At 38.0% G+C, this 21552-nt stretch overlaps 1 protein-coding gene across 2 annotated transcripts; it reads left to right on the top strand.

The window, feature by feature from the left end:
- The first annotated feature begins 1452 nt into the window (after positions 1–1452).
- Positions 1453–21422, top strand: LOC101165389 (plakophilin-3). 2 transcript variants are annotated; one of them, XM_023955738.1, is made up of 14 exons: positions 1453–1563; positions 3947–4124; positions 7642–7736; positions 8538–9253; positions 9840–9963; positions 11017–11221; positions 13619–13853; positions 14737–14854; positions 15924–16082; positions 16162–16344; positions 16426–16576; positions 17562–17754; positions 17851–17938; positions 20533–21422. In XM_023955738.1, the coding sequence occupies exons 1-14, from the start codon at positions 1561–1563 to the stop codon at positions 20572–20574; spliced, it is 2490 nt and encodes an 829-aa protein (XP_023811506.1). In that variant the 5' UTR covers positions 1453–1560; the 3' UTR covers positions 20575–21422. The 2 variants fall into 2 exon arrangements, with proteins under 2 accessions (XP_023811506.1, XP_023811505.1); XM_023955737.1 differs by lacking the exon at positions 1453–1563 and having other exon boundaries at positions 3794–4124.
- The last annotated feature ends 130 nt before the right edge of the window (positions 21423–21552 follow it).

Below are 21552 nucleotides of genomic sequence, written 5' to 3'. Positions count from 1 at the left end.
TCTGAGAAAATCGCACAGGAGAGCACACAACTTTACAAAAACAGCCCCGGGCAAGCCCTCGTGAGTGAACAGTGCAAATCTCCACTCTACCATGCAGAGGATTTCAAAACTTTAAAGTACATCTACAGCTTCTACACTCCAAAAAATGATGTGAAGAAGTTTTTCTTCTGCTTCATGTGAACCTAAAAAACATTCCTTTTTACTAAATGACTTCTCTCAAAGCTGAATCTTTTTTTTAGTGGCACTTAACTCTGACTGTGTTCTATTTGACTCAGTTTCTGCTTGCTTTTTGCACCTTATTGATCTCTGCCAAACAGTTAATACAACACTTAGATTAAGCATTACAGTGCAGCACAATAGTGTCAATTCAGGCATAGCTAAGACGTAAACCCTTTTCTATCTCTCTGGTTATAAACTATGTTAAAAAGGAGAGACAATTCTGATGATAATTGCTTCCACTTGTTCCACAGAATCATCTGTGGAACTTAAAAAACAAGCAGCAGATGATGTTGACTATCACAGTTGTACAAAAGTCAGGGAAGGTCTTGCCTCTTGCACTGCCTATTCTGGTCATTCCTATGGAACTGTATTTACAGAAATATCCCTGCTTGCTGACACGACACACAAACCATAATCCCCCCTCTAAGGGTACAGAATACACTGCAGCAAAAAAAAACAAAAAAAACGTGTGAATTCCTTTTTTCTTGTGTGACACATAAATGTGTAAAGTAAAAGTTTATTCCATAGAGTATCAACTTTAATTCAAGTTTTCTTTTTTAATTTAGACACAAACTTTACAGTTTGTTTTGCGGTTAACAGCAAGAAATTGGATTTGAAAAAACAGCAAGTGTTTTTTTCAAACTGTCATGAGTTCAGATCTTAGATTAAAGTTAAAAAAATGTTGTTTAAATATGTTAAGTAACTGTTTAGGTTTAAGTTATACTTTTATTTTTAAAATTAAATGCATGACTGGGACAATAACTTTGTATCAATAATAGCAACATAAATGCTTAAGAAAACTTAAAGCAGATTTGTGCAAACAAAGGTTATTTCTGTCTCCGGGTTCACACCACTTTTCATTCTACCAAGTGCCAGCAGCAGGTTGATGCACAGACAGATGAAGTCATTTTCAGACACAGGTGGGTTCAGTCAGAGTCTGCAGAAACTGCTGATCCCACATTCTATTCCACTGACTGGGTCAAGTTTGAAATGTTACAACAGTAATAGCCCTAAAATCATTCCTATGAAAGAAACATATGTCATCTAGAAAAAGTGGCATTTCTCTAAAAGACCATGACAAAGGCACAGTTTTCTCCAAGGAGACGGAATTTAGTTTTTGGGAGGCAGCATAGAGTCATTGCAGCTTCTCACCCTCCCTCCATCAGCACACCCTATAGTGTAATTCCTACTTTTGACTCATCTCTTTGTCTTGTGTAGGTAAGACTTTTAATTTCAGGGCGTGACTGATTTAATCGTTTAATATTCTGCAACTCCAGACAGTCTGGAGCAGAGCACGAAGAGAACTTCAGCAGAAAACATCAGCACTCATTTTCAGAGATTATGGTAAGTTTAAATGTAAAGTTAGATATATATGCTCAACTTTTTATTGCAAGCTGGATAGCAAAAGTGAAATTCTATTTATGTGGATACATTTTCTCTGAATTGACTTACTTGTGGAACCAAATATTGTTCTTGCTTGCCTTTATTCTGTAACAAACTATTTTTTGGAACTACTTTTGCATCATACTTTTCGAGTAAGGTCAATCGTAAATGTTATCATGTTTTTTAAAATAGTTTTTCTTATTTAAGTTGCTGTTAAAACAGCAGGATTTGATCGTGTTTAAAGAAAAAAAGTCCTCTGCTCTTTTTAAAAAAAACAATGTTCTTTATAAAAACACTTTGCAGAGCTTTTTTTATGCCATTAATTTCTGTTTTGTTAAAACAACGACAGAGTGGAAGACGGAGGTCAGGAACCTATGAAACATGTTAAACTAAACCCTGATCAGGTTTTATTCCTTCTGATTTTAGTTTTTTTTGCAAAGTTTGGGTAAACTATCATTGTGCATTGCACAATAACTTGTTGCTAAGCCTTAAAAAAAACAATGTTGAAGAAACTAAGGTGCAGCTCTTACTTAATTACAGAGCGTGGTTATGCCACACCTTTTAGCCGTCATGCAGCCAACATAACTCATAAACGAACTAAATAACTCCTAAGGTATGGCATAAATCTTTGACTAGCTAAACCCAGGTCACAACCACATATTGATAAAACAGGAATAGATTGTAAGCACTATGACCTTTTCAATGACCTAAATCAACACCTGGTCATGTCTGGTGCTTCATACATGATACATTTTTATATTTTAGATAATAAATAGACAATTCCCGTGCCGTATTTCCCTGAGAAACAGAACAGGCTAATGTAAATGCTCAAAATGATACTGCAAACATTGAAATAAGCTGATTTTGCTATAGTTGGATTGACTCAGAGGAACGTTTGTTTACTTTTTGTTACCATAGTAGTATGTTTGTTCCACCGATTGAGCAATCTTCCTCAGCACTCAGTACAACAAAATGAAAGAAACACTTTTGAATGACGAAGGAAGTCATGTCTTTGATTGCACATACAGAACAGGGGAAAAGGGGATCATTGTAAAAAAAAAAAAACAGTAAGAGGAAGAAACCAGTGAACTGTCACCATATGAAGATCTCATGCCATATCATTATTGCAAATTACTTTTTATATGTGGCGCATAAAATGGACTCTAGCTGTTCTGGTAGTGTAGTTTCTATGCATTTGTGTTTCAACAGCATTAGACTTATGTAGATGGGTGACTTAGTGTTATCTTCTCATCTTCTGCGGGGAAAGTGACCACATTTTTAGAGTAAGTGAATATGAAAAAAAAAAAAAGATTGCAGATATGCAATGATGAGCTATGAGACACCACGATCACTTACTAAGGTGGAAGGTGTGGAGGTGTAATCAGACATCTGATCACACTTTGTGGGGTGACTCACTACTGAGATGTTTGAGGACTTGTCTTATCTTGTAGGAAGAGGATTTGAACCCGTCTCATTCGGGTTATTGTCAATGAAAAGATCCGGTCCAAAGAGGAGATGCTCGGTTCTTAAATGTGTGTCTGTTAAAAGCAATGTTGAAATGCAGGCATGATGTATTACACTAAAGAAATGAATTGATATTTAAAACTTTTCTGAAAGATTCATGTTTTCAGTTAAAGCGAGAATGAACTCACCTTTAATGAAGGGTAAAAATAAAGTAATAAATTGTAAAATCTTGAATATTTTAAGATATTTTATGGACTAGCTTTTTTTATTTTTCTTAAATCAACAGTCAGGAGTGGGTTCATAGTCTTGAGTAAGCTGTGTGTAAAAAACTGTACAAAAAAAGTAAAAAGCGAGGGCCCTGATGTTTGACTTCAACCCTGCTTGACCTTTGAGGCATGCCTCTATCACGTCTTGGATTGTAATAAGGTGCAATGTTTAAAAGATGAACGTTGCATAACATTGTTTATGACTTTCTCCTTATATTTGACCTAGTCAGTGAAGTTAGGCTTATGTTCTCAGTGAAAGTATTTCAAATTTAGGCTTAAAACTACATTCATTGTGTTCCTTTTCTCTTTGTCATTATTTATTTGTGTTTCGTTTCCAAGAACAGCTCAGTCATTTGTTTGACTCACTTTAAGAGTCTTATCAGTAAAGGGGCTGGCCCACCTGTGCGTCAGGTACCTCTGTCCTTGTTCGTGGAGGCTCCACCTCCTGTGGTCCTTCAGCTCTGCGCGCTCTGTGCTGCCGCCCTCCACTCGGAATTGCCACGACGCAGAACGCGGACAATTTTGGCACGACAGAGAGCCGCTCTGGTTGTCCTTTTAAACGTGCCACCATGAGTACTACATTCCAAGAGAGCGTCTTTTTCTCTGCCTTGCAGACCCACAGCTCGTCCACAACCTACGCCCTCCCGTCTGACGTTCGCGCCGGGAACGGGGGCGCGCAGTCGGACGAGGAGGCCAAAGCGCGCCGCGTCCAGGAGCAGATTAAGCTGAGGATGGCGGAGAAGTCCACACTTCCGCGGCAGAATGGAAAGGCTTCCTATCACCCCATGTCAGGTAAATAATATCTACAGTTTTTTAAAATGCCCTAATGTGAATTTATGTTTATCAGAACGCGCACGGAGTCCCCTGTTGTGGGGTTTCCGAGCTGATCTGGGGTCAGGGCTGGAAAAAGGTGGAATTACAAAAAAGGTCAGGGCAGCAGAGAGAGCAGGAACAGGTGTTGATGTCATCAATGACCACAGTTCAAACTGAGCTCATGTAGATCATTACAGGTCTGTGCCGTGGGCAGATCATGTCAGTCAAGTAAAGTGTGGGAATCACTTGATTCAGCAACAAGTCAGTTCTTTTTGGTTGAACGCATTTCGGCGGCTCTGGTTGTTTCGCTTTATCCTCAAAAAGTTCTTTTGTTTAAGCACAACACAGGTGAGTTGGGTGTTCCAGCTAGGCATGGGAAAGGGTGTGGTTCTTTTGAACTCTTGCCCCAGCTGAATTCCTGTAGATATTCTTCTCCTCAGCTCACCTGGATATTTCAGAAAATGTCCTGAAGCAAGAGAAAGCCTGCAGTGTCGTGTCTCTGTATATGAAAGACTGTTAATGTGTAACAGGTCTTAACAAGTGCTGCTTTTATGAACTCCCCTGATAGCAGGGCGAAGGTGAGAGCCTCCCTCAGAGGGATTGGGTTTCAGACCTTATTCAGCTTAAAGAGATGCGGGCAGCCTGGGAGATGACAATGCACCAGCTGTTGAGTGTCTGTTGGTAAAATGTGCATCATGCTTGTCTGACTGGGACGTCCTGGTGCCCTGGGTTTGATGCTGAATAGTTTTGGTGAAACTCCCAGTGGGGGGGGAGGAACTTTGATCGCATTGCTGATGTTCTGCAGTCAAAGAGCTGAGTGTGGGAAATCTGTCGCTGACTGAAACTTGTGCGGTTGCTTTTTGGAGACATTCCTTTCTGTCATTTAAGTCAACCAACCTGCAGAAGGAAAAAGCAACAGAATTAACACTTTTGTTTATTTGACCTCTTAACTTTGTGTTATGTTGCAGCACCAAGAAGAACTTTTTTTTTCTTCTTCAAACTCACTCTTCTAGTTTAAATTTCCCAGAGGTGCAGATGCTGCCTGTCTGAACAGGCAAGCGTGCTGTCAGAGCAGATTTTAAAAAACACAGGAGTACATAAACACATCTGCTTTTTTTCATTGCATCCATTATACTTGTCATGTTTTACCCTGGGGTGTGGCTAGAGGAATAAAATGGATGCACTGCTGTGACAAGTTATCAGTTGTCTTTTGTGTGCAAAAAAAAAAGCACATTGCAGCAAACATGGCTGCTGGTTTGAGTGGTTTGTGGCTTTTTTGGGGACTTCATAAAGAAGGCAGGGCTGGTTTTTCATGAGGAAAACAAAACGCCCAGAGAACTGCAAGAATTTTGACATACAATAAGCGACTACAAATTGTTTTTGTGTATTCCAACAAGTCTGAGCAGAACATTTATTTTTGAATTAGGTAAAAATGTGAAAGTAATAATAAAAACTAATATATTCAATGTTATGAGGGGAAAACAAGTTTAAAGTGTTTTTTTTTTTGGGTGGGGGGGAGGGTACTCCGACTTTTGCCAATAGGTGTGTTTAAGTGTTTTGAACCTGAGTCACTCCTCAAACTTTGCTTTGAACCAATGTGCGGACTTTGGAGTTAAACCTTTGGAGTTTGCCAAATATCAAACAAGTGTCAGAAATCATAAGATGAATGTGGTTTTCAGGCAATGGCATGTGGTGTTATATGCAAAACAAACACAACCGAAGGCACTAAAGGCCATATTAACAGTTAAGACAACATCCCTACATGACCCAACAGGATCTTAGGGGACTCAACATTTATTATACACATGTAGTTAAAATCTAGGTCTGGGTATTGCTGCCAAATTACTAAATCTACTCAATTTAGATTTGCAATATTACATAGATTTTTGAAAAATCATTTTTAAACAAATGTAAATGTATTTGTCAAGTTTTCAATCTAGTATCCCCTTTGGTTAAAAAAAACGAATTTCCTGTAACTAACTATTTAAACTAAACGTAGATCTAACTTAAAGTATTCATTTAAAATTTCCATCCATCTTCCAAACCTGCTTTAGGGTTGCTGGAGCCTATCCCAGCCACCGTTGGGTGAAGGTGGGGCACACCCTAGACAGGTCACCAGTCTATTCCAAGGCAATACAGAGACAGACAAACACACACACAGAAGGGGCAACATAAGGTAGGGTCACGGTCTTATCTGGTTTAGGCAAGCGTTTCCAATCAAAGCTGGACCGTCACGGCGCATGTGGTGTGTAGACCGAATGAGTAGCTTTGCATCATTATAGTGCGACTACTGAAAGAGCGAAGCTATCAACATTAACGGAGTTCATCCAGCTGCTCAGTTTCTTCTGCTTGGCTTTTGCTACTTCGTGTAAACGAATACTTTCATGTTGATGAGAGAAATTTGCAGGCGGCGAAGAGAAACGTTGGCGCTGGTTTGGCGCTTTCTTTTGTCATAATGACCGCCAATCAGCTGATCACCAATTAACCTATGACAAATGTTTTTGGACTGGGTGGAAGGAACATTCCGTAAGTATTTTGGTTTACTTCCAGTCACGTGATACACATTTCATTTTAAAGGCAGTGGAAAATTCTTTTATATACACAACAAACAAAAACCCTTATGGGAAAATGAGACAAAAACAGGACTTGGAGGACTCCGCATTTCCTTTTAAAATATCCACATGTACTTAGAAACTTCCTAAGATTTGATTAAAAACTCAATAGAACCCCTTGCATCATTAATAAAAAAAATGACATTTTGAAAACTGTTTTTTTGTTTATTCTTCTACTTCCCTTATCACATTTAATAAACTTACACAAAGTTTCACAATGACATGATAATACACAACCTACAGCTGTGTTGATTTTCATGACGCGTATTAAATCTCTCTTTCCATCTGAACAGATGTAAAGAAAGTACGTCTAAAGCAATCCCTGCCTTAGACATACTTTCTGTTCTCTGTTTCTAGCACACTGAAGGAAATGATGTTTTGTAATTCCTTGGCATCTGATCAAAAATGACAAACTTAATTGCACCTACAGTTAGAGTATGATTAACGTGGTTTTGCTGCACCATTTTTGGATTTTCAAATATTCTCTGTAAACAAACCTGTACTTTAGCATCCTTCTTTTACCCCTCTTCTTTGCCACATCCTGAGTCCCCTAAACTGGAAATAGGCTAATTTTGAATGAGTGCAAAACATAGACATTTTTCTGTGTGCTGGGAGAGTCTGTATAAAGTCTTTGTGTCTCAGGTAAAAATGGTTCTCAAAGAGAACGGTAACATGAGCAACCCCTGCTTGTGGCTGGTCAGATTCTGCTGCCCCAGACACTGGGAACACACTGTACCATTATTAAAAGCATCACATTTTAGATAGTTTCATTAAACTATTCAAGTTCTGCCTTTGTTATAAAATGAGTTACTTTTTTTTGTTTTTTATGTATTTCTTTTTGGCCAAAGATGATGAATTGAATGAGGCTTTTCTGTTTTTCCCAGACTATGGGGGCACTTCCACCATGAAATACAGCACCTACAGCCCAGGCGGCTTCACCTCAAAGTCCTCCTATATGTACAACGGCTCCAGGACAATGGTGAGTATACATTTGAAAATGTTAGATTGTTTGATAAGCAGCTTTCCAAGTTGTTGCAGGGTACGAGTCATGCGATCATTTACCTGGGTCAAGGATACAGCCCATGTGGTATTTCACACATCAGCGCTGAGTTTTCAAGTCCGCCCTCGAGATTTTTTCGTTTAGTGTTTTTAAATAGAGACATTGTGTGTCATTCATGAATTAATGTGTGAGTCACTGGGTTGTGCCAAACATTTTCTGTGATGCAACCAATTAATCCGCACATACATGATTGCTTCACACTAATGTCATCCGTAAAATTAATATCATTTATTGGGTTTACTGGATTTAAAGAAAAATAAATGGAGTTGGCAAAATAGAAAGGAGTCTGCATCAAAGTGAATTTGTTTCCATCATCTAACTTAACTTAACTTAACTCTGGTGTTTGACAGACAGAAAAGTCTATTCAAGGTTGTGGAAAATGGACAAAAGATCAAATGAAACGTCACACTCATAAATAATAAAAACAATTAGATTAAATAAATATCCTGTCTGGAACATTCTCATGTATAAAGTAAAATGTTTTGTTAAAAAAACAATGTTGTTGCATAGTGAGGAAATAAAACACTTTATGTTCTTAATTTGTTATTAATTTATTTTTTTTCGTCCTCAAAAAGTATCGATAAGAGTACCGATAAGAGTACCGGATCGATAAGCAGTATGGATAAGAGTAGTAGTATCGTTAAAACCTTAACGATACCCATCCCTACTAATGAATTGAGCGTTCAATCTGAGAGGTTTTTTCTTACCTTCCCTCCTCAGGGTCCTCGCATATCCCAGCGGGCAGATTTCAGCTCCCGGTCTTCAGGTCCAGCCATTGCTCAGTTTCAAAGGATGAGTGTTGGTGGTGGAGTTGCAGGTGGGGGTGGGGGGTTTTACACAGAAGATGCTTACCAGGGAAGCTCGAGACAACACAACCGAGTAGAACCAGATGCAATGTCAGTGCATTCGATGCGACAGGTGGCTGGTGTGAACAACTGGAGGTTTGACGATGATGATGCTCGAAGCATGATGTCTGAACGCGACTCTCCCATGAACCACCAATTTACTCAAAGTGCAGTCAATGGCTACGGATCTCAGATGAGGCAGAGCGCTGTGACCCAGATGGGACCAATGCACCAATCTTTAAGTGGCATCAATTACCCAAATGGAGGAATGTCAGGTGGGGGGGCAGAGTACAACCAACAGCAAATTTCCTTTAGAGGCCCTTCACACCGTACCATCAGCAGGATTACAAACAGAAACCGAATGAGTGTTAATTCGATGCCTGGGAACCTGATGTCTCCAAGTGCCAGCAGCTTTGTAAGAGACAAAACCGATGGAGGATTTATAGCTCAGGGTAATTCCCAGGGAAATCTGATGCGCACAGCCCCCCTGTCCCGTACCATGTCCATGAAAAGCATCCAAAGTGTTGGGAGAGGTGCTGACATCTATGGTGGGCAGATGGAGCTTGGGGCCAGCATGGCAACTCTTAACCAGTAAGTAAAGACCATTGCAGTTGCATTGCATTGTGTTTTATTTTTATTTTTACAATTTTTTTAATAGTGGTAAAATATGTTCACCTGAAGTACTGGATATATATAAATGTTACTAAAATGCTCATGGGTTGGGTTGAAACGTTTGTTTTTCTTTAACTGTAAAGCAAATCTTGCTATAACTTCTAAGTTGTCAGAAAAAGCAATGCATTCTCATAATTATGGCTGATCATTTTGTTTGTGTAGAATGTCTTGCTGAAATTGATGAACTAGTGTGGTGTGATGGTGTTGCAATTGTCATGTGTGGGAGGGTTTACAGGGAGGATTGTGGGTGTCCTAAGAGGATGTCACAGCGGTATGACTGGTTTGGGTGTGGCACCTCAGTCTGAGGCCTTGCATTTTACACATCCCTCAGCAAGCAATTACATTTAATGGGTTTGCCGAACACTGTGGGATTCGAATCAAACTAAGGCAGATGGGGCAAATCAGCTGACTGTGAACTATTTCTGTGGCTGCTGTGATCCAGAGTATAAATTTATGTTCCTGAACCAGGCATTAGCAATAATGCTCTGTTGTTTTCCCTTGGCAGGGCGGTGGAAATGGACATAGAAACAGCAGTGACATACATCAGATCATCGGAAACAGGGGATCAGAAACTTGGGGCTGCATCCATACAACATCAGTGTTACAACAATAGCGAGGCAAAAGATGAGGTACTTTGCACAAATAAATTATGACCATGAGTCTGTGACATTTTACCCCAAAAGAGCCAATTGGGACTGTTTCTTACTGACGAGAACAACAAAATCCTATTTCACTTTATTTATATTTTTGTGACTAATAAACCATCCATTTATAAAATGTAGCTTTTAAATATTTACAGTAATTGAATAATTACAGTTTATAATTTCCTTTGTAAAACAATTTCAACATATTTTACTTTTGAAAGAAGACCATGCAAGTTCCTTTAAAAATAAAACACACCTTGTGTTAAATAAAATCCTCCTGCTGCAGCAGATTTTCATGAATTAAAATGCAAGAAAGGCAAGTCGAAAATGGCTGTTTCTACCGTTATGACTTCGGTGTGCCTTCATCCTGTTTCTCCTTTTACTATCAAATATAAACAGGAGGACTTTGGTGCAGAATCCAATAAATAAAAAAAATCTATACGTGCTTTAACCTTATCCTAATCACAAACCCCTCTGACAATAGGTTTTTCTCAGATATCTGACATGTTAAAAAGTCTTAACATAAATAACAAAACTTTATTAACTAAAACAAGATGATGTATGCAAGTCCGTTTACATGTCCGAAAATCCCCTTACCAATCAGAACAAATTCTTTGGAGGCAGAAACTATATGACAAAAATAGTTTCTGCAGTAATTTTTATTGCATTAGTCCCTTTGTGTTTTGTTTTTCTGATAATATCATGCATAGAACATTGGTCTTATATTAGTAGTAAATACAGAGATGACTTTTGGCCAATTAGTTTACCTAAGTCTAATCATGGGAAGGGTAAGGAGGAATCTGGTCCACATCTTTTTCTTGAGGTCATCCTGACCTCTCTAGAGTTGAGCCACGTCAAGACATTTGATCATTTTCTGTAAAGGACAAATGTTTTAAAAATAAAAGCAACATTTTCCTATTAAATGCTCGATCATACACGCTTTTTTAATGCTTAAAAGACATGCCTGCTTATGATGTACAACATGGTTAAAAAAAAAGCTAATAAAGTGTCTTTATTTGCTTTCTTGTTCGCTTATAGGTCCGTAAGCTAAAGGCAATAGGTGATTTGGTGAAGCTCTTCAACAGCAGAGACGAGACTGTGCGACGTTATGCCACTGGTGCAGCACGCAACCTCATCTATGAGAACCAGAAAAACAAGGAAGAACTGATTAAAAAGTTTGGCATTACCGAGCTGATCAAGGCACTGGGAGAGGATGACGACGAGCTACGCAAAAATATTACAGGTATTAAAAAAAAAAACAACAACATAAACTCAGTCTTATCTATTTGATAGTGAAAGATTGCATCAGTCTAAGGAGATAAAGGTTTGATCCCACAACTTGCAGAAGAGCACAGCCCATTGAACTGAGTTATAGTCGCTTCTGAGATTTGTTTTTCCAAAGACATTGCTTTTAAAGACTCTACAAGCAAATCTTGAATTTAAATCTCCATTTGACATCTGAACAAGAATCATGACGCATGGCAGCTGCCAGCTCTTACTCATAAAGGGTGAGACTCATGTAATTCAGACTATTCTCGCTATCCTGTTGTGGTTTTCTCTACTGCATTGAACATACCACACAAAACAAACGGAAAAGCTAACTCAAAATTATGTGATCTGGTTTATTTGCTACAGTGTCACTTCCTCTGGGAAGGTGACATTTCTTACTGTGGCAACTTTTAAACTGTTGAATTTTCAAAGCCAAACCGGTTTATTCAAGTGGTCAATGTAGATATAGAAAAATGATTCTGAAGCAGAGTTTTCACCACAGATCAGGCACGCGCATTCCAGAGAGACTTGGAACCAATTCTGGTTAGCTTTCAGCTTTCTCAGATGAGGTGCAGATGAAGCAACGAGAAAAGGTTACTTTGCAGCTCAGTCATGTTTCTCCAGCTGAGAGACACAGAAAACACAGATTGAGACTTTTCATGCAGTGTCCTTCACTTTTTATCGCGTTTCAAAGACGTATGCATTCATAATAATAAATATTTGCACACTTTTTATAATAATCTGTCTCCATGAACTTTAGGCTAACAGGCAAGTATGTATTTAATGAGAAGGGCATGGAATAAGTCTTATTTAATGTTTTGTTGCACAAAACATCCCAAGCTGGAAAAAGTAAACACTGTTGACTTTCCACAAAATCAGAGTGCTGAGACTTAACACACAGGTTTTAACTTTCCTATGGGTGTTCACTTGTGTCTAACTTGTGTTTATTTAACTAAATTTATTTAAGTTTTTGCTAAAAGTTTCATTTTAGTTTGGGAAGTGCAATGGGCTAGAATTTCATATCCTCCCCCCAAATAAATTAGAATTAGAAATGTAATGAAAAATAAGAAGAATTCTACTTCCGTCTGAACAAACAAAAATACCTTTTTGCTTTACAGTAATGATACATGATTACCAACAGGTTGGCTTTTTGGAACATGATCTTCATCTCATTCTTGGGCTTCTTTGAGTGTCCATTGAACTTGATCTGTCAGCGACCAACGCTGTAGTCTTGTGGGACATGTGGCGTGTCGGAGTGCACAGAGAGGTTGAAGTAGATTAGAGGGCGTATACAAAAATGTGAGGCAGGCCGTTTTCGTTGTCTGGGCCTGTGAACTGAAAAAGTGAATCGGCTGCTGGGCTGAGCTGGCAACACCCGCTCACTTTTTCCTTTTTGGAGTCACACCTGGATCTGTCGCAGTAAGATTAGACAAATGTCTGAGTCACAAGGATAGTAAGAGACTCGAAGCAGCTGTCCAAAGTGTTCATCTTAATCCCTCTAATTTGCTAACATCATGAGATTTTAAAAGATAATTTACTGTTGTAGTTTTTTAAGATTAAAAGTTTTTCAATTTAAACAGCAGAATGCAATTCTTTAAAGACCCACTCCAATGAAAATTATGTTTTCATATGTTCTGGTGGCATTTTTCTCATGATGGAGGACATGCATAAAGAAAATTAAGCTTAAAATTGCGTTTTTGAGTATTTCTTTATTCAAATTGTTGAGAATGAAGAGCAGCCAAAAAATATTGTTTGACATTTGATATTTAGAACCTACAACGGCAGGCCACAATCTCCCTGCTCCATTCTGATGCATCCACTTGCAGACAAAAAGATCCATGTACGTCTCCATTTTCCTCATCCTAGCTGGCATCTGGTTCAAAACTGTATGGCTGGTAGCTCTGATATTACTCGCCATTTTAGTTGCACCAAAGGGAGGATGTGAAATGAGCAAGCCTACTCCCTGGCTTACAGTCCCACCCACAACTCGGAAACAAATTTTCTAATGAACCACTTCCGCTCTAAAGAAGCTATGCCCTAGAAAACGACACAGGTTTGTTACATTTTGGCTAAAAACGACATAATCATGATTAAGACCACTGGGAACGCTTTTAAAATAGATCAAGAGATGATCGGAACGAGTCCTTAATGTATATTTGGATGGTCTTTTCAGTTAAATGTTCCTGTCGAGATCAACTGTTCAATGGTAACTTACAGATCCTAGCTTTCCTGTTGACACTCAGCAGTGCCCCCATCAAAATTAACTAGACTCCAAAGGATCAGTTCTCCCAAATTTTCAAAGATACCTTCTTTTATAGAAAAAATCACACACAAGAGCATTGTTTTGATTATTTTCGTTGTTTTGGTCCAGGTATCCTGTGGAATCTTTCATCCAAAGACCCGCTGAAGAAGGAAATAGCTAAGGAAACGATTCCCGGGCTCACCGACAAAATCCTCAAACCTTTGGCGATGAGTATGATGGAGGAAGCTGCAATAACTGACAAACCTGAAAGGCAAATCAGTTGTGATGACTCTGATGACAGTGGTGAGGTTTACATATCACCACCTGATGAAGAAATCTTCTGCAACACCACAGGCTGTTTCAGGTACCCATCAACAGATCTTTAACCTTAAATCTTTTGAATATTTCCAACCAGACCTTTCCAACCATCATTAAAAAAATGATGATTAAAAACATTTAACGTGAACATTGACATTGTGCTTTCCTTTTACAACTTATTTCCATTTGCAATAAATGTGTTTGTTTCTATCTTTTCTACATTCAAACAAAAATTTAGCAGTGGTGGAGTTTTCTTTTGTTTTTGTTTGTTGTTTTTTGTTTTTGGGTGCTAAGCATTTTTACTGGAATTTGGAAACAGGAAGGAGATGGAGACAAACAATCTACAAAACAATTAATGATTTAACCAAGGTACCTACAACAAGACTAGACAATCTATGTGAGATTATCCTGTAAACGGAATTTGGCTCCAGAGGCATGCAACAACGTGCAACTTAAAAAAACATTCGTGGACAGGGAATTTCCAGAAGGTTTGATTCTTACCCTGAAATGAACCTGAATTTTCTTTATTTGACACAATCTTTGGTACCAACCAATGGCAACTAGAAGTTCAGAGAGAAGGACGAACATTGAAAAATTTCACAAAAAGGAGAATTTTACAATTTGAAGGAAAACAAAAACAAAATGATTTAAACGGAAAAATAAAGCATGCTTATTTGTTTTTGCACAATTTAAAATTAGCAGACTTGTGTTAAACAAGTCTGCTAATTTTAATCTAAATCTAGAACTAAATCTAACTAGAAGTTTAATCTGATTCTAAACTAAATGGTCTGATTTAAAAAAACATTTTGATTTGTTTTTTTTTTACTTTTGGTATTCACTTTTAGCACCAAATACCCCAAGTTGATCAGATGGTGCTTATAAAGGACCAGTTTAGTTCTCTGACCTGTTGCTTGTTTTATTCTGTGCAGAAATCTGAGTTCCGCGAGCGCTGAGATCCGACAGTTGATGCGATCTCAAAGCGGGTTAGTGGAGTCCTTGGTGACGTACATCAAAGCTATGCTTTACAGGAAAAGGTCAAACAACAAGGTAAAAGTTGAAAGCTTTTGACCTTTTGCTTGTCTTTTGTTTTGACATTTATGAGACTATTGGAAACATAATGTACAGAATCCTTAATAAATATAAACACTAAACATAGAAAGTATTTTCTATGCTTTTACTAACCAACAAACCAGAAAGGGGGCTAAGTTGTTACATAATAACAGATATGTTGTAAAATAATGGTTTAAAGGAACAGAAATGTCTGGTTATGGTCATAGCTTAAATTAAAGTTTCTGTCCAAATAAGTTACACCAGTTTCAGACTTAAGCTGACTTTGGTAACTCTTTTTTTTTTTTTTTTTGCCAAGATTTTCCAAACAAGAAAATCTCAGACTAAATGTAGTTATCTTTTTTATGCAAAGGCAGAACAAAATATTGAACCTTGATTTTTATATGATATTGATATTGTGATCTGGATACTGTACTGTTTTGGCACACCCGTTTTCCTTCCTCCACACCTGTTTTCCTCCTTATGATGATGCAGATAAAACAAGGAATTCAAGATGAGATGAGAAGTTCCCATTAGCAGCAGGGAAAATACAGCAACTGCTGCAAGCCAAAAAGCTCCTGCCATGTTTACATTTATCTTCTTAATCCACTTTGACCTTTACACTTTTCATATCTGACATTTGATCAATATTCAGGCACATCTGTTGTGAGTTTTTTACATCCTCCATATGATCATTTTCAATAAAGCATTGATTTAAACCACTTGTTTTTCTGTTAGCTTTAGATTGATCCCTTATTACATGGCATTAGTTGCATTAAAGAAATGTATTTGAATTGCTTTTTGCACATGAGCCCAAATAACCCAATAAAACAATTTTGCTGTTTTTTTCATCAATTGATTTGCATCAAAAGCCTTGGACTGCCCAAACCTCTTTGAACAGCGCTCTTTACATTCACATCTATAAATATGGTGAATGAAAAATTATTTGAATAATTAACATTAAACAAATGTCGTAAGGTTGTTACTTCAGCAAACCATTAAAGCCAGGGATGTAGCATTTTCTGTATTAAATATGCTTTTTCTCATATTTTTTTTTTTTTTTTTTTAGGGGGTGGAGAACTCTGTGTGCACCTTAAGAAACCTCTCATACGAGCTATACTCTGAACTTCCCAAGTCTATACAAGACCGCCTGGAAGGGGAAACTGGGGACAGTAACGGTGATCAAACAATCGGCTGCTTTTCTCCTCAGAGCAAGAAAGTCAAAAATGTGTGTAGCGGTTAGTGTCTGCTTTGCTGTAATTTAGGACCATCTGTTTTAATATGATGTCCTGTTTTGGGTTTTACAGAGAAAGAACCAGGGTCATTTCACACCTACAGAGGCTACAAAACTTCCAACAGATACCAACTGGCTTTGGCACCCTCAAATCTTGGGAGTGTACCATAAAGTTCTGCTGTCGACGGACGTTAACTCTACCACTCGTGAGGCGACTGCCGGAGCTCTTCAGAACCTCACTTATGGAGACAAAAGGGTCAGTAACGTTTTTAACCGGATCACACCAAAAGAAAAAACATTGTTCCATATTTGAAAGTTCTTTTGTCTGAACCTGCAGTGGCCTGGGGTGCTGTCTAGTTTTGCTGAGCAGAAAAAGATTATCCCAACCATAATAAAACTTCTGAACACTGAGAGAACAATGGAGCTGCGTTCACTCACAGGCTTTTTGAGGAATCTGGCTCGCCACACCAGCAGTAAAGATGACATGGGTCAGTCTTGTCCTTTTCTTATCACTCTTAAAAAATACTTTGGCCTTTAAGCCCATATAAGGGATATTGATCTTATTGCTTTGTTTGTTATTGTGAAGTGAGATTTCTCACGCCAACAGACTTGTATCACTTCTGTGTGTTCCCATCACTTGTCAATCAAGCAAAATATTATCCCAATGCTCCAAGTGAATGGCTCACATGTATACATTAAATCAAAAATACTCACAGGTTTAAGAAATTCAGAATTTTAAGTCGGCTGCACGGTGGCGCAGTGGTTAGCGCTCTTGCCTCACAGCAAGAAGGCCCCCAGTTCAAGTCCCGGCTGGGGGACCTGAAAAACTACATCAATGGGGGACCTTTCTGTGTGGAGTTTGCATGTTCTCCCCGTGCATGCGTGGGTTCTCTCCAGGGTCTACGGCTTCTTCCCACCGTCCAAAAACATGATTCATAGGTTAATTGGTCACTCTAAATTGTCCCTAGGTGTGAGAGTGAATGGGTGTGTGTTTGTGGATATTCTACCCTGCGACAGACTGGCGACCTGTTCAGGTTGTCCCCTGCCTTCGCCCACGTGGCCGGGATAGGCCCCGTGCAGCCCCGTGACCCCGAAAGGGAATAAACGGTTAAGAAAATGAATGAATGAAAGAATTTTAAGTCAGTGAAGACCTTTTATCAAGGTGTTTCAAGTAAATGCTTAAAGGTCAAAGTTGTGTAAAATTTTAGTTCATGTATGGATCAACAACAGTTTTCTGGCAACAAAAGCAAATCCAAAAATTGGTAATTCTTGTAACTTTCTTATACATTATCATTCTTTAAGGGACCAAAGAATCTATTTTCTGGTCGCTGTTTATTATGTATTTTTTAATCAAAGTTACTGTGAATCTGCTGGTACATTTGAGAAATAATTTGTTTGGAAACTTTTATTTATGTATGAACTTTCACAGGTTTTTAAAAACATTTTAACCATGTCAATGTTTGTGTACATTAGCTAAACAAGTCATAAAGGCCGTGGTGGAGAAGTTGCCTGAAGAATCCTTACCCCAACTACAAATCCCCATGATTGTCAACATTTGTGGTATTTTAAATAACCTGGTCATCGGCAGCTCTCTGGCTGCTAAAGAGATCGCCGAATGTGGGGGCTTGGATAAACTAAAGACAATCAGGGACACTGAAAGCTTATGGTAAATGACATGTTGATGAATAATTTCATAGCTGTTTTTGAACATATCTTTATTCATTTGTTTGACTTAAATCTAATAAACTTTTATTTCTTATAGCCTGGATGAATCGAAGGCAGCCAAATCAGCTGATACAGTCATAGTCAACGTGTACTATTACAAGAAACACCACAAACTGTACAGAGATGTAAGTATCTATGAAAGTAACAAACAATAATCAACTTTAAGTGTTTTTTTACCTGACTAATGAGGACTCAAAATCAATACCTGGTGTCAGATTTTCAGAACTTTTTTCATGAAATGTAATTTGCATAGAAATGTAACTCATAGGATGTAGGAAAAACCCAAGAGAGTTGTAAAATAGGCCCACTCAGATGAAAATAGTTTTTTTGGTGTTTTTAAACATGTTCTTGTGGAATTGTTCTGATGATAGAGGACACATATAAATAAATGTAAGCTCAAAATTGCATTTCTTAAGTTAGTCTCCTCGCTAACAATTCCGCCCATAATTCAGAAGTGTATTTCTAATGAACTACTGCCCTTCTGCAGAAACGGTCCAAGAAAATGTTTTATTTTGCCTAAAAACAGCATAATCATAAATAACAAACCTCTGGCAATACTTTTAGAATAGTTTAAAAGATTATCTAAGTGGGACTTTAACATAAAAGTAGTAGGAGAGGAGAGTGTTCATGTCATAACTACAGTCTAATACTAATGACACCAACCTATTAGTTTTATCCTCCTAAAGAAATTCTTAAGAAATCACAGAAAGCGGAACCAACCAGCTGATAGATCAGTTACGCAGAGTGTGCAGGGTTTCTCATCATAGCTGTGCAAAAACCTTCCATCACAATCGCTCACATAAACTCTGATCTTAACTCTAGCTCTTGTCTGCTTCTAAAATGGACATCTGGATGCTGATAGGCTACTTAAAATCCAAAGTTTACCTTTTAGGATGTTTACAGGAGGTTTATTTAAAAAAAAAGACATTTCAAAAATACTCCATTTTTACTGTCAAACCTTTATTTTTTATAACCCTTGTGCTATCTTAGATGACCCCACCCTTACATTGAGGTGTTATTCCTACCATGATAAAGGTGGAAAGATTTCATGTAATCCATGGACACCAGTGAAGATCACAAATTATTCAAGAAAAAAGGTTCAGCGCACTGTCTAGTGGGTCTAGATCAGTGTTTTTCAACCTTTATTGAGCCACGGCACACTTTAACCTTGACAAAAATCCCGCGGCACACCAGCATCCCAAAAAAAAAAAAAGCAGAAATTCATGGTCTGTATTGATCGACAGCCCCCCCCCCCCCCCCCCCCCCCCCCTGCCGCAATCTCACGTGGGTTTTTATGATAATTGTAGAAGTAGAAGTTGCGGCTGTTGTTTCTAAGACATGAAATAAAAGTTAAATTAGAAAATTTAGAAACTGTTTGTTTGTTGTGGTTTCAAGACGTTTCACAAGGTCGACTCTGTATGCGCTGTCCCTTTAAGCCAATGCATCATGTGAGATGTAGTGTGAAAACGGCAGAAAAAGGGCAGCGTCTCTGAGCTTCATTGTTTTGTTCACCTGTTCCACGGTCTGATACCGGATTCTGTGGAAAGCTACACCGCTAAAGACGAGCTTTAGCTGGTATTTATGTTAGAACTGAGCAACTTTATCAGCAGAATTAAGAACAAGGAAGTGAAGACTTTAAGCACTTCTGATTGGTCAGACTGATGACATGTGATTAAGCCTTCAAGAATGATTGGCGGAGACAATTAAAGGGGCGGGGACTTTTCCGAAACTGCTATAGCTGCAGGTACATCGCGGTACCGTCATAATTATAAAAATGTCTTTAATAGAATTAAATAAACACAAAGAAAAAGTCATTTTAAGATCTTTTATATTTCTAATTACTCAGTGTTTTATCAGGGCCTGTTTGGATGAACAAAGAGCTGAAATCCTGGAGATGGGAAATGTTGTTAGTGCAGTTAATGAGGGCAATTTCCCACGGCACACTTGACCATCTCCCACGGCACACTAGTGTGCCGCGGCACACTGGTTGAAAAACACTGGTCTAGATGACCCAACTCCCAATGTTAAAATGCCTAGGATAGCACAAGGGTTACAAGCAGGATTTGTCCTTTTTAAATAAAAACACATGATTTCATTTATTAAAACAACAAATATATTTTTCAATGATCTTTTAAAGTTTTTCAACCAGTCTTCAGGCTTCTCACATTTAACAAGAAGTTAAAATATACACTCTGACATGAAGTCAAAACTTTCTCACCAATACGCTTTCTTTGGTGTGTGCGTGCATGTGTGAGAGAATGATGGATTATGCTTTCTTCACGTCAGTTGCATGGCACGTGTTCAAAAACCATCTATCACGTGCTCGTTCAAGCTGCTGTTCTTTCATTAAGCAAACACACCCAGTTGGGCAGGTCCAGATCTTGAATTGAAGCAGGTGATTTTACTGCCTTCTGCAGTTCAGACCTGGCCGCGCCCAAAGGTGTGTAGCTTCAAAACAAGTCACAGCAGAGAGAAAAAAAAAGATATTTAGCTATGCGCACTTTTCTGTTCAACATTGTGCTAGATTTCCTCCTTAACAAGCAATTTGTGACTGTTTTAACTTTGATTTGTGTAGCCTCTTGTTAAATGGCTGCTTGTTAGTTACACTCAGGTCAGATAGGTTTCTATCAGTAGAGGTAAACATAAAAATCACGTCTTTTTCAGGGATTTTACATATATTAAGCATAATTAATGCTGCACTTTGTATTTTGTCTTGCAGAAAGGGTACAACAAAGCATTTTTTAAGCAGAAGTTTAAGTAAAGGAAAAGTTATGAAGTTCATCCTTGATCTGCAAGACTTTGTGCTAAGGCTACAAACACACAGCTAAGTGGAGGAAAAGACTTTGTGTTTTACCTCAACAAACATCTCTGGAGCGGTACCTGTGGATCTGTTGGGATTATATGGATGGACTCTAATACACATTTTTGCACCTTAATCATTAACTCTGTTCTTACACGATGATCTAAGCAGCAAGTTTCATTTCCTGCCTCAACAGCATGAATTCAGATGGGACAGAAGCTGTCAGTGGAATCAACAAAATGGACAGCTGAGGTTTTCAAATTAACAGCCAAAACACAATAGATCTAAAAAAAAAAAAACAGGTTTTTTTGTAAATATTGCATTTACAGATTTTGGGTATTTTATATTGTGCTATTCAGTTTTCTTTAAAGTGTTTTAGACAATTCTTTTTTTTTAACATTTAATTGTAAATATATATTTGATCTATGGGACAGATTTTTCTGCATATTTTGTTTTTCCATTTAGATGTATGTTTGAAGCAAAATGTTCTCTTAAATGTCATTGATAAAACCATTATGTATTGTTGAAAAATGTCTGTTAAGAAACCTGTCTCTCAATTTTGTTCCTTTACAAACCCAAAAAAGGAATATTTGCCACGTCTTTTCTGATTGTAACCTCAAAACTCTAACAGTTGAATGTGAGTCCGTGTTAATATCCAAAATTTGTTTAAAAACATGAAAGTTAGAGTGAGAATATTTACAGCTGTATGGTGTAAATGATGTTTTCTGGGTTTTGCACGACAATTGTTTGGTTTGTTACTTTTGTAATGAAAATGGTTGTTTTGGAATTAAAGTCTAATTAAAAAAGGATTCTTGGAAGTGAATTGCCTTCTGTTAAGCAAGCATGTGATTTAGTAACAGACTCGTACTAAAATGTCAACCGCACCCTGTTCATATTTTCTCCTGCTCAGGCAGGAAACCAAGACTATTGCTAGTGTGC

The sequence above is a fragment of the Oryzias latipes genome, chromosome 6, assembly GCF_002234675.1.
Source record: "Oryzias latipes chromosome 6, ASM223467v1".
In the NCBI taxonomy this organism is placed as follows: domain Eukaryota; kingdom Metazoa; phylum Chordata; class Actinopteri; order Beloniformes; family Adrianichthyidae; genus Oryzias; species Oryzias latipes.
Note: the sequence above shows the minus strand (reverse complement) of the source record. Positions and strands in the feature narration are given on the sequence as shown.